Source organism: Mustela erminea, chromosome 3, assembly GCF_009829155.1.
Source record: "Mustela erminea isolate mMusErm1 chromosome 3, mMusErm1.Pri, whole genome shotgun sequence".
NCBI classification, from domain to species: Eukaryota; Metazoa; Chordata; class Mammalia; order Carnivora; family Mustelidae; genus Mustela; species Mustela erminea.
In genome coordinates, this window is record NC_045616.1 from 95,318,925 (window position 1) to 95,334,498 (window position 15,574).

At 38.6% G+C, this 15,574-nt stretch overlaps 1 protein-coding gene across 1 annotated transcript; it reads left to right on the top strand.

Annotated features, from left to right (window-relative positions):
• Positions 1–13,809: 13,809 nt before the first annotated feature.
• On the top strand, positions 13,810–15,101 carry LOC116586619 (60S ribosomal protein L3-like). Its single transcript, XM_032336826.1, is given in 2 exon segments — positions 13,810–14,816; positions 14,818–15,101. Coding segments are annotated over 2 exon segments (1,209 nt in total). The 5' UTR covers positions 13,810–13,836; the 3' UTR covers positions 15,047–15,101.
• Positions 15,102–15,574: the final 473 nt, after the last annotated feature.

Below are 15,574 nucleotides of genomic sequence, written 5' to 3' on the forward strand. Positions count from 1 at the left end.
GATGAATGGATAAAGAAAATGTGTACACATACAACAGAACATTATTCATCCATTAAAAAAAGGAAATCCTGTCATTTGCAACAGTTGGATGCACTAAAGGACATTATGCTAAGTGAAATAAGCCAGATATAGAAGGACAAATACTACATGATACGACTTATATGAGGACTCTAAAATAGTCACTCATAGAAGCAGAGTGTAGAATAGTGTTTGCTGGAGGGGGTGGAGAAGGAGTGGGGAAATGGAAGGTATTACTCAAAGGGTTCAATGTTACAATTATGCAAATAAATCCTAGAGATCTATTATATAGCATGATGTCATGGTTAACAATACTTTATTGTATACTTAGAATTTTTCTAAGAGGACAGATCTTATGTTAAGTGTTTTGTCATCAAAACAATCATAATAAAATAAATAAATAAGATAAAATAAAATAATAAATAAAATAAAGAGGGCCAAAGGGTGATGGTTATGTTTATGGCATAGATTGGGTGCTGGTTTCACAAATGTATACTTATCTCCAAATTCATCAAGTTGTACACATTAAATATACACTTTTCATATGCCAATCATACCTTAATTAAGTAGGTAAAAGAAAAAAAAGATTTCCTTTAGGATTTTACTTCATGAAGGAAAAAAATATCAAAAGTTGTTAAGTTTGAACACCTGGTAAATAAAACTATGAGTCACTGAGAAACAGTATTTAACTACATAGTAACCCAAATGACAATAAAAGATTTAAAAAGTAAATATCAGAGGTAACATGATCATAAAAAATATAGTTTAACTCCTTCAAAACTATGAAGATTTGGTTCTCTTAAATAATCAAGGATATGATAACATCAACCTAAAGAACAGTAAATAATTCTAAGACACAGATTTTGTTGGGTCTTCTAAGTCAATTAGTCAAAAGGTAAAGGAAAAGCTTTTACAGTCTCTTATTAGGAGTAGACCAATAATCCAAACAAATTGTTCTCATTTTAAAAGACAGAAAATCAAACTCTAGTTTTGCATCCTTATGCTATTGATGCTAAAGCTTATTTTTTGTTTTTATTTACTATTATTTTAAAGATTTTATTTATTTATTTGACAGAGAGAGAGACAGCGAGAGCGGCAGCATGAGCTGCAGGAGTGGGAGAGGGGAGAAGCAAGCCTCCCACTGAGCAGGGAGCCCAATGCAGGGCTCAATCTCAGGACCCTTAGACAATGACCTGATCTAAGGCAGATGTTTAATGACTGAGCCACCCAGGCGCCCTAAAGTTTATTTTTTAAAAAACCTTATAAATAAATCCATCAACTCTGTTGACCAATGTTTTTCTGAGGTCCACTTATTTGCCTGGGCAGATCCCAAGCATACAAAAATGTTGGGGTTCTACATAAAAAAACGAGAATCACAAAATTGGAATTTCACAGCATTGAAGACAGATAGGTATTTCCTCCAAAGCAAAGAGGATAGCTGTTAATGATCTATCATCATCACTGGGACAACATTTTATTCCATTTGCTAGGTAAGAATTTCCATGTTCACTGACCAAAGCAATGCCTTGCCAGGAAGTTTTAACTTGTGAGTTAGATGAACATGATTCTTTGATCAAGGATGCTTACTTCTCTCCTCCTCTATCTCTTTTGGAAATCTAGTCACTTGTTAGCACTAATTGAGCTTGCCATATGGCACTGCATATGACATTGTTAAATAATCCCTTCTTCAAGAAAGTTTTTCTTCCCTTGTTTTTTCATTTTCCCTTCTCTTCTGGAAAGCTATCCAAATAAGAAACCTTGAGTTATTCTTATCTTTTATATTTTGTTTATGTTACTTCTCTAATTCTCACTCTGATATGTCCTTCTGTATAGCATAGTATTTTAAGAATAGGGACTTAAACCAAAATTTAAACTGCAGTTCCATGGTTTATAAGCAACAGATCTTGGGAAATAATGATACTAATAAAAATAAGAATAAAGAATAAGGCTATGTGTCAGGCACTATTCTAGACATATATCTAGATATGTCTAGATATATATCTATATCTATCTATCTATCTATCTATCTATCTATCTATCTATATTACCCTTAATTATCACAACAACTTATGAGACAGGTCCTATTATTCCTTTCATTTGATAGAGAAGCAAACTGGAAAACAGAGGTTAAATAATTCATTGAAGGTCACATGAATAGTAAATGTTTAGTCAGGATTCAAACCCAAATAGTCTGACTGAAGAGTTCATGCTTTTAACCACTTCATTTTTCCCTCCCTAGGTTGCAGCTTGGTACCTACCAGGTAGTAAACAATAAATACTCTAGCATTCTTATTAATACAAGTGTGTGTCTTTTACCAAGCTTTCATTATTTTTTAATTGCACTACTGCATTAGTCTAACAGAATGTCCCCTAGGTTAATTGATCTTACACTGCTGACAAGGACATCTTTCAAAAAATAGAACTAAACATGTCAGTAAAAACTTCTAATGATTTCCATTAAATCTATCAAGTAATATTCAAACACAGAGAAGTGTTCAAGGTCTTAATGGTTTTTCCCCAAATTAATTAATTTTCTTGCCTCATATTTTATCATTTCTCTTTACCACTCATTCCACCCTTGCCTAATCCCCGGCCACATCAATAGTTTATTGGTCCACAGCTCTAAAGATTTTTGCATTCTTAAAAAATAAAATAAAGTAAATTAATTAATTAATTAAAGGGGGAAGAGGCAGAGGGAGAGAGAATCTTAAGCAGACTCTGCACTGAGCATGGAGTCCCACACAGGGTTTGATCTCATGACCTTGAGATCAGGACCCGAGCTGAAATCAAGAGTTGGACACTTAACCAACTACACCACCCACACACCCCTACAAAATTTTTGCATCCTGCTATAAACTTAGTGATGTCACCTCATTATGTTGAACTGACAGTTGGGTATCATACCTAGGTCCAACTTGGGTTTCAGTTGATAATCATGGTGTAAGAGGGCCTCTGGGTAGAATCTGTTAGTGTGTGGATGACACATCAGAGAAAGGGAAGCCAGGACCACGGAGAAGACCAATGGGCTGTCCTAGTCCTGGGCACTAGGCCTGATTCCCACAGAGAACACAGCAAGCAGAAAGTGAAGGGTATTTTTCATAAAAGTCTTAGGTTCCAAGACCTGTGACTCTGAAAGTCTGGGACCAAGCTTAACTTTAACTAGGGAGTAGTTATTCCCTCATCTCTGAAACAAAAGCAAGACAACTTCATATACAGAGAAAAAGCAATAAAGTAGCAGATGATCGGTACCTGGGGAGTGGGAGCACTGAGAAAAATGTCCTTAGGCAGGGAGAGGGGTGGCCATTGAGAGGAATGCATGAAGCCACTGTTCTTGAGCATATGAAAAGTACTCTTGGAAAAAAAGTACTCTTGGAAAAAAAGAAAGAAAAGAAAATTACTCTCAAGATCCCAGGAACAACAGAGAAGATAGTGTGGGTAGCTGGGATATAGAGATAAATATTCTGCAGTTGGGATGGGAGGTGGGGTGGGGTAATGGGGCACAAACCAGTAGCATAAGGATAATAATATGCCATTTCACACATAAGTAGGATTACTGAGACATTTGAGTATATTAGTCAGAATTTATTTTGTGGTATACTCTACAATGGGATCTAGCTAGATCAGTATGTTATAAGATTATGTTTAAGAATTATTATTCTTCCAGGGTGTCTGGGTAATACAGTTAGTTAAGCATCTGACTCGGTTTTTGCTCAGGTTGTGATCTCAGGGTTGTGAAACTGAGCCCTACAGCAAGCTCTGTGCTCAGGATAGAGTCTGTTTAAGAGTGTATTGCCCTATCCCACTGTCCCTCCTTCCTGTGCTCTCTCTCTCTCTCTCAAATAAATAAATAAATCTTAAAAAAGAAAGAATTATTATTTTTTTCTAGCAGCATTATCAACAAGAGCCAAACTATGGAAAGAGCCCAAGTGTCCACCAACTGATGAATGGATAAAGAAGGGGGGGTATGTGTGTGTGTGTGTGTGTGTGTATATATATAATATTATATATATATATATATAATGGAATATTACTCAGCCATCAAAAAGAATGGAATCTTCCCATTCACTGCAAGGTGAATGGAGCTAGAGAGTATTACACTAAGTGAAATAAGTGTATACACTTAGTGTATTACACTAAGTGAGAGAAAGACAAATACCATGTGATTTCACTTACATGTGGAATTTAAGAAACAAAACAGATGAACACGTGGGAGGGGGAAATTAGAAAGAGAGGGAAACAAACCATGAGACTCTTGAAGATAGAGAACAAACTGAGGGTTGATGGAGGGAGGTGGGTAGGGGATGGGCTGCATGGAAGATGGGTATTAAGGAGGGCACTTGTCATGTTGAACATTGGGTGTTGTCTGTAAGTGATGAATCACTGAATTCTACTCCAGAAACCAATATTGCACTTATACAAACTAACTAGAATTTAAATAAAAATTTAAGGGAAAAAAAAAAGAATTATTATTCCTCCAAATTTGCCGCTACCTTCCTGGCAGTATGCAAGTGTTTCTAAGGTTTTCCCCTGCACTTTCCAGAAGTGGAAAAAAGAAGGGACCTAGGACCCAGTGGAAGACTTGGTTTGAATCCTATGTGCCTGAGCATGAGTCTCAGGATTTAGAACAGATGACTACAGCCAATCCCAACTTGTGAGAGCCAGCAGTGGTGCACTGTGAATGCTAAAAGAAGCCAACATCTGCAGCGGTCAAATTCCAGGTCTCAAAATTAGAGTCTCCTACGACATGTGGTGACTCTTCCAAGACACTCAAAGATGATTCACACTCTCACTCTTTCCTCCAAATGGCCTCTCAGCCACTCATCATCCAGGGGTGACTCACTCTGCTCCTCTTTATCCTTGAGCACATCAGACTGCAGCTATCATCATATATGTCACATGTCATGATTTACTTGATGCCACATGTTTCTGGAGAGATGCTAGAACATATACCCACACAGAACTTCTCATACGTGTGCTATTACCTAGGGTCCTAGGCAGGGATCTGGCATTGGAGTTTAGATTCTGTCTCTAGCCATTAAAGAATCCTTAATGGTAGCTATAAATAACCTCCTATTTTCTTTATGCTTTTGTTTACTAGTAAAGAAACATTAAAATTTAGTGGATGCAAGTTGTTAGTGTGCAGTCTAGCAGAAGAACCAGGGAGCCTGTTCCTTTAATGTTGCCCTAATGCCTTTGGACTGTAATTTTCCACCTGAAACCTCACTGAATTTGATTTTCTCTAATTACCAATGTAAAAGTAGAGACTTCATTCTTTGCTATTTCCTGCTGTCTTACAACATTTAATCTGATATCACAGAATCCTGAAAGTAAATATCATTAGTATTTATCAGTACTGTAACACCTCATATGAAAATATTTTACTTATTTTGTTTCCTTGAACAGTCACCAAAGATGTCCATTAATACTAATTTTGCCACACTTTTTGATGCATCCCACGGACACTTTTGCATCTTTTTGGAGGAGACCCTAACTGTGCCTGTGTGGCATATGTTTCAATAAGAACAGAAAAGGAAACTAGCAAAGATGACATCCATATAAGCCAAAATATTTCAGTTTACAAGGAAAAACATACAAAATCATTTCAGCAGTTGATCTAAATATTTTTAAAAGTATACTTTTAAACATTAAAAACAAACAGAAACATAGGCAAATTTAAAAAAGTTCTCAGATCCTAGGGTTTGATTTGCAGTTGACTTGTAATATAAATGTTTCGGTAGTTCCAGACAATCATTTAATATGCATGGAGGGAGAAATTCTGTATGTATATACATGTGTATCAAATTTCCAGTTTTGTAAAATGGAGATAAAAATACATATTCCCAGATATTATTTTCTATGGATTTCATGGGAATAGATATATACACGTGTATCAAATTTCCAGTTATGTAAGATGGAGATAAAAATACATATTCCCAGATATAATTTTCTAGGGATTTCATGGGAATAGATTAAAAAATCCAAGGGATTCCATTAGTGTAAAAGTACTGTTTTTAGCAAAGAAAGCAATCTTCCCTTTTACATAGTAACTAGGCTGATCTCACTGATGGATATAACATCCCATCAGATTACTCTGTATGGCCGAGCAGGATTCTTATAATGTTCAGGAGGCAGTGCACAAATCCATCACCATAAATAGCTAAATAACACTTCATGAAATCAAGTGATACCTAGAGCATCTAAGTTATATCCTTAAGTATACTGTATATTATTTAGGAGGGACGACATGGTTTAGAAATGGCTAAAGGAAATATTTAAGAAAAACATTTTATTAGAAAAAATTTTTTTGACTTGGGTGTGAGGGGCTATTTTGCATTGAGCTGAGTGACTGAGCCAGCAGGGACATGGCTGTGAGTCCCTGTGGGAGCCTGACCTTGCATCCTACCTTCATCCTAGCAGTGACTGTCTGTGCTCTCCAGCCAAGAAGAAGGACCCTTCATCCAGGCCTAGCAGCAAAGGTGCTAGGAAATTTCAGGTGGAAATACAAAGGCATAGTCAAACCTCAACTAACCCAAACTAAACATTTTGGACACTAATGAGTTCAACACAGTGTTGTTGTGGCCTTGGTAAACCACTGCACATACAAAAATGACAAGAGTGTGGTTCCTTGAGTGCAGGGGTTGAGGACTCTTTCATTAATTGCTAAATTCCCAGGTGGTAGAATAGTGCCTAGTATAGAACAGGTATTCAATAAATATTTGATACTTCCTACATAGTAACCAATCTGGCCACACTGATAGGGATTATAAATAGTATATTTGCTCTGTACGTAACAAAATCCGAGACATAATGATCACCCAGCAATCTCAGACATACAGACATATTGGGCATCTGTTTCATTAATTGTTTTAAGAAATTAATCTTAATACAATGGGACAAGGACAATCTCTTCAATAAATGGCATGGGGAAAAGGGGACAAGGACATGTAAAAGAGTGAAACTGAACCACGATCTTATACTATACAAAAAAATTACCCTTAAATAGATTAAAGACTTGATGGGGCGCCTGGGTGGTTCAGTGGGCTATAGCCTTTGCCTTCGGCTCAGGTCATGGTCCCAGGGTCCTGGGATCGAGCCCCGCATCAGGCTCTCTGCTCTGTGGGGAGCCTGCTTCCTCCTCTCTTTCTCTCTGCCTGCCTCTCTGCCTTCTTGTGATCTCTGTCTGTCAAATAAATAAATAAAATCTTAAAAAAAATAGATTAAAGACTTGAATGCAAAATTGAAACAAAAAGACTCTTAGAAGAAAATACAGGCAGTCAGCTCCTTGACAGAGGTTTTGGCAATGACTTTCTGCATTTGACGGCCAAACCAAGGAGAACAAAATAAAAAATAAGCAAGAGGGACTACATCAAACTAAAAAGCTTCTGCTCAGCAGAGAAGACCATTAACAAAATGAAAAGGCAACCTATAGAATGGGAGAAAATAGTTGAAAATCATGTATTTGACAAGGGGTTAATATACAAAATATATGAAGAACTCATATAGCTTAATAGCAAAAATACAATCTGATTAAAAAATGGGCAGGGTATATAAACAGACATTTTTCTAAAGAAGACATACAGATGGCCAACATCCATGAAAAAATGCTCAACATTATTAATTGCTGTGGAAATGCAAATCAAAACCATAATGAGATACCACTTCGCACATGTTAGAATGGCTAGCATTAAAAAGAAAAGAAATAAGTGTTGGCAAGGATGTGGAAGAAAGGGAACCCTGTACACTATTGGTAATGTAAATTGGCACAGCCACTATGGAAAACAGTGTGGAAGTCACCCCCACCACCCCAAATAAAAAATAGAACCACTATATGATCCAGCATTCCCACTTCTGGGTATTTATCCAAAGAAAATGAAACCCTAAATGAAAAAGGTATGTTTCCTTTCCTCGTTCACTGCTGCACTGTTTATAATAGCCACAAAATGGAAACAGCCTAAGTGTCCAGTGATGAATGGATGGATAAGGAAAATGTGGTATATATACAATGGAATATGGACCCTGAGGGTATTTTGCTAAGTGAACTCACCTAGGAAAGACAAATACTGCAAAATATGTGTAATCTAAAATAAATAAGTAGTTTACCATCCCCTCACCCCCAAAATCCAAATGAGCTCACAGATTCAGAAAACAGATTGTTGGTTGCCAGAGACATGGGGTGACAGGTAGGCCAAATGGGTGAAGGAAGTTAAAAGGCAAAAATTTCCAGTTATAAAATAAATAAGTTATGGGGATGGAATGTATAGCATGGTCACTATAATTAATAGTACTGTCTGCATATTTGAAAGCTGCTAAGAGTAGATTTTAAAAGTCCTATTACAAGAAAAAAAAATCTGTAACTATGTACAGATGTTAACAGATGTTAATGGATTTACTAATGTTGATCATCTGCAATACATTCAAATAGCAATTCATACACCTGAAACTAATATAATGTTGTATATTAGTTATACCTCAATAAAAAACTAAATTAAATAAAAAAGAGAAATCAATCTTAGAATTTCTACAATGCATAAAATGGTTTCATCTATTTTGAACCTTAGGTACTGCATAAACATGCCTATCGTTATTTATATATTTAAAAAATTGTGGCAAGGAGACTTAACATGAAGTCTTCCCTTTAAACAAAATTTTAAGTGTTCCATACAGTGCTTTAAATTATGTCATAAAGCAGATATCTAGACCTTAATCATCTTGCACAACTGAAACTTGATGCTCTTTGAATAGCAACTTCCCATTTTCATCTTCCTTTATCCCGTGGCATCTACCATCCTACTCTTTGCTTCTGAGTTTGGCTTCTTTAGGCACCTCATTTAAGTGGAATCATGCAGTATTTGTCTTTCTGTGACTGGCTTATTTCACTTAATGGAATGTACTCAAGGTTCATCTGTGTTGTTGCACATGGCAGAATTTCTTTCTTGAGGAAATTCAGGAACCTTTTAAGTCCTGATAGAACCTGCTTATATCTTCTGAAGCCTGTATCTTGCTACGAGAAACTGTTTCTTGATTTCCTAAAGGTTTATTCAGAGGACTTAAATGTTATCTTTTTATTATATTTATACCTAAGTATAATAATAAATAAATATGTTAAGATTTTATAATTATGTCTTCTGCTACCATGGCTTGTGGTACATAAGGTGTAACTTAACTAACAGTCACAGGCAATATTACTTAGAGCTAACAGGTACCAGGTCTTTGGCTAAAAGCTTTTCACGCATTTCAAAATTTTAATCCTTATGAAACTTCTGTGCAGAATACATGATTTTTTTTTTTTATTCTTTATTCTTTTTTTCTTTTTTTTTTTTCCCACAGGCGCCCAGGGGGTTCCCACCTGCCCCCTCCCGCCCCCCTGGGATGCGGGGCACAAGCACACGCACGGCCCCATGGGGCCGCCGGGTAGCCCCCTCCCAACGGCCACCCAAAGACCGTGGCGTGGCGCGGCAACTCCGGCCCCGGGGGTGCGGTGGGCGGCGGAGTCTAGGGGAGAAGGGAACCTCCTCCCAACAGGCCCGACTGCCCCAACCCGAGGCGGACGGGCAACCCCCAAAGGGTCTTTAAACCTCCGCGCCGGGACTCGCTAGGTACCTGGACAGAATACATCTTTTCGTAGATGAAGAAACTGAGACTTAAGGAAATTACAGACTTAAGAACATAAAGTCTATACACAGCAAAGTACAAAATACATGAACTGTGACCAGTGCTGCTTAAGGAGCAGGTCTAAACTATTTGTTATGGGTCCAACATGACATAAGAAGAGCTTCTGCTAAAACGTAAATCTAATGAATCATAATTCATTTTCCCATGAACATATCAGAATTGTCAACTAGAAGGTGCCCGCTAGCCTCCTATAAAAAAAGAACTCCTATCGTGGTATTTGTTAAGTGTACTGATGCTTGCTTCATTGAGAAAGACTTGCTTAAAAAAAAAAAAAAGGTCAGCTGAACTCTATAGTGTGTTTAGTGGATAGTCTGTTCACAGTCTGACTTAATTTTATATCTGGGCAGGGGCCACCAACAAACACATTATGTTCCAGCCAGGGTCTCCGGCCCATTTTTTGAGCAGCACTCTATCTATGGGGTCAAATACCTAACAGTTCAGTTTAAGCAGAGTCCAAGCTGGCCTCAAAGAATTAGAACATTGATGTGAAATGTTCAGGGTATCTTTAATCACTTCGTTAGTGCATTCAAAACACCAGTATCTACTCAGTATACATAATGGGCAAGGCACTATAATAGAAGGAGGGGGGATTAAAAAAAATCAGGGTCATTGCCTACTTTATGAAGTTTGCCATCTAAATGGAGTGAAAAACTACTGCAAAGCAAACAAACAAAAGAAGCAAACAAAAACTCATGATACTGACGTATTAATGGTAAAGGCCTAGGAAGTTGACGCAGACCCAAGAGACAACCCATGCAGCTGAGGGAAGGAGCTCCGGGGTATTCTGCCAAAGCTCTGTGGTAGAGGGAAAGTATAATCAAGTTCTTTAATGACGGAACACTCCATATGGTCTGAGAAAAATGGAGTCAGAAAAAATGGTCACATTCCAAGGAAAATAAGGGAAAGTAATCAAGTGGAGTGGAGACTTTGAAGGGAAAAGGGAAAGGCAGACTAGGAAAGTAAACTGGCCCTCAGGGACATGAGGTGCAGATGCTTAATAAGCATACCAAGTTTCTTGAGGGAAAGCTTTTTGTTGCTGAAGGCTGACTGTCTTAACAAGGGAGCAGAGACTTGGGTAGGGACAGTGTTTTCCATTTTTAGTATGCAAGGATGCACTTTTCTGCATAATTCTTACTTTGCATGAATTGTCATGAATACCCTGCAGGTTTAGTTTTATTTCAGGTTTATGTATTAAGGATGGGGCATTTTATGTATGAACAACTTCTAAAAAGCCCTACCCTGGTAAATAATGCATATATTCATAGCCTTTAAAAGTATCTGATCCAAGATTTAGGCCTAAATCAAAATGAATTTTCCTAGGAAGTCTTTAGTAAGTAATATCCTGGGATATGTTCCAGGAATAATCAGTTTCTATTATATTTTCCAAGTTTTACGTGGTGAGTTTAAATTGAGAAAGCTCCTTTAACTATATACATTTGTTCCAGATTAGAGAACAGCCAATTTACTGGGGGCAAGTATTTCTTTAAGATTGAATATACATTTTCTTCTCTGTAAGACTTTTTCTCATACTTTGGTTTTATATTTACAAGATGCTAACCATATGAATCCCTAAATTCAAATCAGTGAAAGCAGAGGTTGAATGTGAAGCTTGCTCCTTTCCATTTCAAAGTTCAAATGCCTATCTCTGTCCTAATTCACTAGGGAACCACTTGGAATACATATACTCCCGATTATATATGTATCTCCATGCAATTTGTTTAGTAGAAGAAAAGCCTATATTTCTCCTTCTTTAAACCTGTGTAAGTGATGGGCAGTTACTGAAAGATTTAATGACCTAGATTATTTCACAGAAGGAGGGAAGTACCTGCCGGAAAAACCATTAACATCCCAATAATTTCACTTAGTTTTAGTAATGGGAAGGGAAGGTGAAATCAGGATGGGCTATATTTGCATTTCGACTTAGAATAATAAACTGACATTTGCCTAACATTTCCAAGTGAATTTGCACATCTTTCCCACAAGCATTTATTTTCATATTAGTTGCTTCTCATTTCCAGATATACTCTTGTGTAATTAGGGTTAACGTCAACCTAAGCTTGAAAAAATCTGTTCAAGAGAGTTAGAGACGGAGGAGGAGGACAGGAAGCCCCCATCAGACATAACCACACAATGGGGGACAGAAACCTGGCCACAGCCACAGGTTGTATGAAAATGAGGAATGGGGGTGGGGTGGGGGGCATGGGATGAGCCTGTGGCAGGTCAGGGGCAAGGAAGCTTCTCAGAAGAAAATACAAAGGAAGTGGAGAAGAGAGAACAAGATAACAAATTATATCCAGCAACCTGAGCACAGGCAGGAGAGATGCCTTGCCAGCTTCTACTAGGCTTTAAGAGCTGATGGGATCATATGAAAGAAGTCACGACTTCCAGGAATCAGCGAGATGAATCTGGTCCTTGGGGAGGGCTTGACCTTAGAGTGGGTCCTGAAAGTCAGAATTTCTCACAATGGCACGCAAAGAAAGCTATTAAAGGTATACCTCCAAGAAGTTTTCAGTTTGCCTATGTGTGCATGTGTGTATTCTCTGCTGGAGAAAGGGACTACTGTCTATATTTCCATCTTTTTTTTTTTTTTTTTTTCTTAGCACCCTTCTGTTAGTGAACTTCAGACACAAAAATCAGGATTCAGTAGGCTCTTTGCGGTCAAAGTGTGGAAGGAAAGATTTTTCTAATTTAGAGTTCTGGAATGCTTTCATAAAGCTTATGACACTGTCCTCCTTTCTATCTTTTGCTGTCAATTATGAGTTCCACTTTGCCTGTAGAGAAATTTTTTTGTAAGCAGTTGCTTTCCTGTAAAATGGAATAACACAGTTGACAGCATTCTCTGCTCTGTCATTAATTTATGTTACCCATTGTGGTTGCAAAGATTAAAACCAATTCCCTGATGCATTTGTAACTCATAGAATTCAATTTTAATTCAGCATTAATTAATGTGCCATTAAGCATGTTCTCTTTTTTCCCTGACACTGCATGATATTAAATCCTTTTAAGCTTTTAGTTGTTCTTAGTCATTTACACTATTTGAAAATAACGTGCTGTGACACAGCAGGCAGAAGTCAAATCTATAGCTGATTTAAGTCAATGCATTCCAAATCACAATTCATTTACCTATTAATATATCAGAGTTGTCAACTTGAAAGTGTTTGTTATCCTTATTATAGTAACAGAATTTCTATTACAGTGTTTGTCACAAAAACTTTATAGAAAATACTTTTGACGTGCTTAAGTCTCATTCCCCATGAGAGGCAATCTTGCTATGTGTGGAAATAAAAGTTGATGCCCTAGAAATCCTATTGTAGAAAAGAAGCTGGAATAAGAACATGATGGGAAAGAAAATTAAGTATAGTAGAATTGATAAATGACTTTCTAATGTTTAACTAGAGTTTAGTATTTTTGTGTTACCATAAATCACCTGATCTTTAAATTTAGAGCATCTATAAGAGGCATTAATTCATAGAGGTTTTTCGTGAAGGTCAATTCTGAATATTTATGGCATGTGTTTATGCTTTTGCCTAGGAAATCAGATTGGAGACAAGTCGTTTTATCTCTGTATTTTGTGAAAAGCAGTACTCAACTAGGTGATACATGTTTTTATATTCAAAGAATATATGCCTGCCCACAGCTGAGTCTGAGAACCAGCAGACTAATGGTGGTGGCATCATATAAACAATACCTGTTCAGGAGCCTTCTTTTTTCATTCCCACTCAGAAACAGAAAAAAGAAAAAAGAGACCTTACAAAAGCATTTTGTCTGTTTTCTCTCAGAGCAAATTGTCTTTCCTCCTAAAATGGCCTTCCATTTTATAGGATCGTAAAAGTATAACTGTCATAGCTGAAATTTATCAAACATGTTAAATGTAGCATCAAACATGCTACATGCAAAGCAGTCAGTGTTCCACTGTGAGGCTGACAGAGGTATGCCTAGTATCCCGTATTTCCTTCTACAAAAAAGAAATGAAGAGATGCTACAGGAAACACAGAGGAATTATCACTCAAGTGGATTTACCTGAGCACCTGTACTAAATAGAAACTATACCAAGCTAGTGACCATTACAGTCATTAGTCAAATGAGTACACTAATATAGGTCATTATAAAAACAAGTGGCCTCTACCGGCAGGATTCGGCGGCGAAATGTCTCACAGGAAATTCTCCGCTCCCAGGCACAGGTCCCTGGGGTTCTTGCCTCGGAAACGCAGCAGCCGGCACCGTGGGAAGGTGAAGAGCTTCCCCAAGGATGACTCTTCCAAGTCTGTTCATCTCACAGCCTTCCTGGGCTACAAGGCCGGCATGACTCACATCGTGCGGGAGGTGGACAGGCCAGGATCCAAGGTGAACAAGAAGGAAGTTGTGGAGGCTGTGATCATTGTGGAGACACCACCCATGGTGGTTGTGGGCATCATGGGCTACGTGGAAACCCCTCGAGGCCTCCGTATCTTTAAGACCATCTTTGCTGAGCACATCAGTGATGAATGCAAAAGGCGCTTTTATAAGAACTGGCATAAGTCTAAGAAGAAGGCCTTCACCAAGTACTGCAAGAAGTGGCAGGATGATGATGGCAAAAAGCAACTCGAGAAGGACTTCAACAGCATGAAGAAGTACTGCCAGGTGATCCGGGTCATTGCCCACACCCAGATGTGTCTGCTTCCTCTGCGCCAGAAGAAGGCCCACCTCATGGAGATCCAGGTGAATGGAGGCACAGTGGCTGAGAAGCTGGACTGGGCCCGGGAGAGGCTGGAGCAGCAGGTGCCTGTGAACCAAGTGTTTGGGCAGGACAAGATGATCGATGTCATTGGTGTCACCAAGGGCAAAGGCTACAAGGGGGTCACCAGCCGCTGGCACACCAAGAAGCTACCCTGCAAAACCCACCGGGGCCTGCACAAGGTTGCGTGTATTAGGGCTTGGCATCCTGCCCGCGTGGCCTTCTCTGTGGCTCGGGCTGGGCAGAAAGGCTACCATCACCGCACGGAGATCAACAAGAAGATCTACAAGATTGGCCAGGGCTACCTCATCAAGGACGACAAGCTGATTAAGAACAATGCCTCCACCGACTACGATCTGTTTGACAAGAGCATCAACCCCCTGGGTGGTTTTGTCCACTATGGTGAAGTGACATGACTTCATCATGCTGAAGGGCTGTGTGGTGGGAACCAAGAAGCGAGTGCTTACGCTCCGCAAGTCCTTGCTGGTGCAGAGCAAACGGCGGGCCCTGGAGAAGATCGACCTTAAGTTCATCGACACCACCTCCAAGTTTGGCCATGGCCGATTCCAGACGGTGGAGGAGAAGAAAGCGTTCATGGGACCACTTAAGAAAGACCGAATTGCAAAGGAAGAAGGAGCTTAATGTCAGGAGCAGATTGTGTAGCTGGTGGGATCTCAATAAAAACTATTTTCCAGTGGTGGGGGGGGACAAGTGGCAACATAATTCCTCTAAGATATCACATTTGAGCCCAGTAATTAAATTTTTGACATAGTTTCATATACTTTTCCATTACTAACTGCGAATTATAGAAGGTGATTCTATCAAAATGTACAATTCTTATACTTTACATACTGTTAAATTTATTTATTTATTTTGAGAATTTATCTATTTGGGGGTGCATGAGCAGGGGAGGGGCAGAGGGAGAGAGAGAATCACAAGCAGACATTGCGCTCAGCATTGAGCCTGACTTGGGGCTCAGTCTCACAACCCTGAGATCATGACCTGAGCTGAAACCAAGAGTCGAATGCTTAACCAACTGAGCCATTCAGGTGTCCTGGCACTGTTTAGTTTCAAATAGGAGACAATTTTGTGATGATTTGGATGTGTGATCCATCCAAGATGGATTTCTAAAAGATCAATAAATACTCTGAATTAGTCTCAAGCCAATCA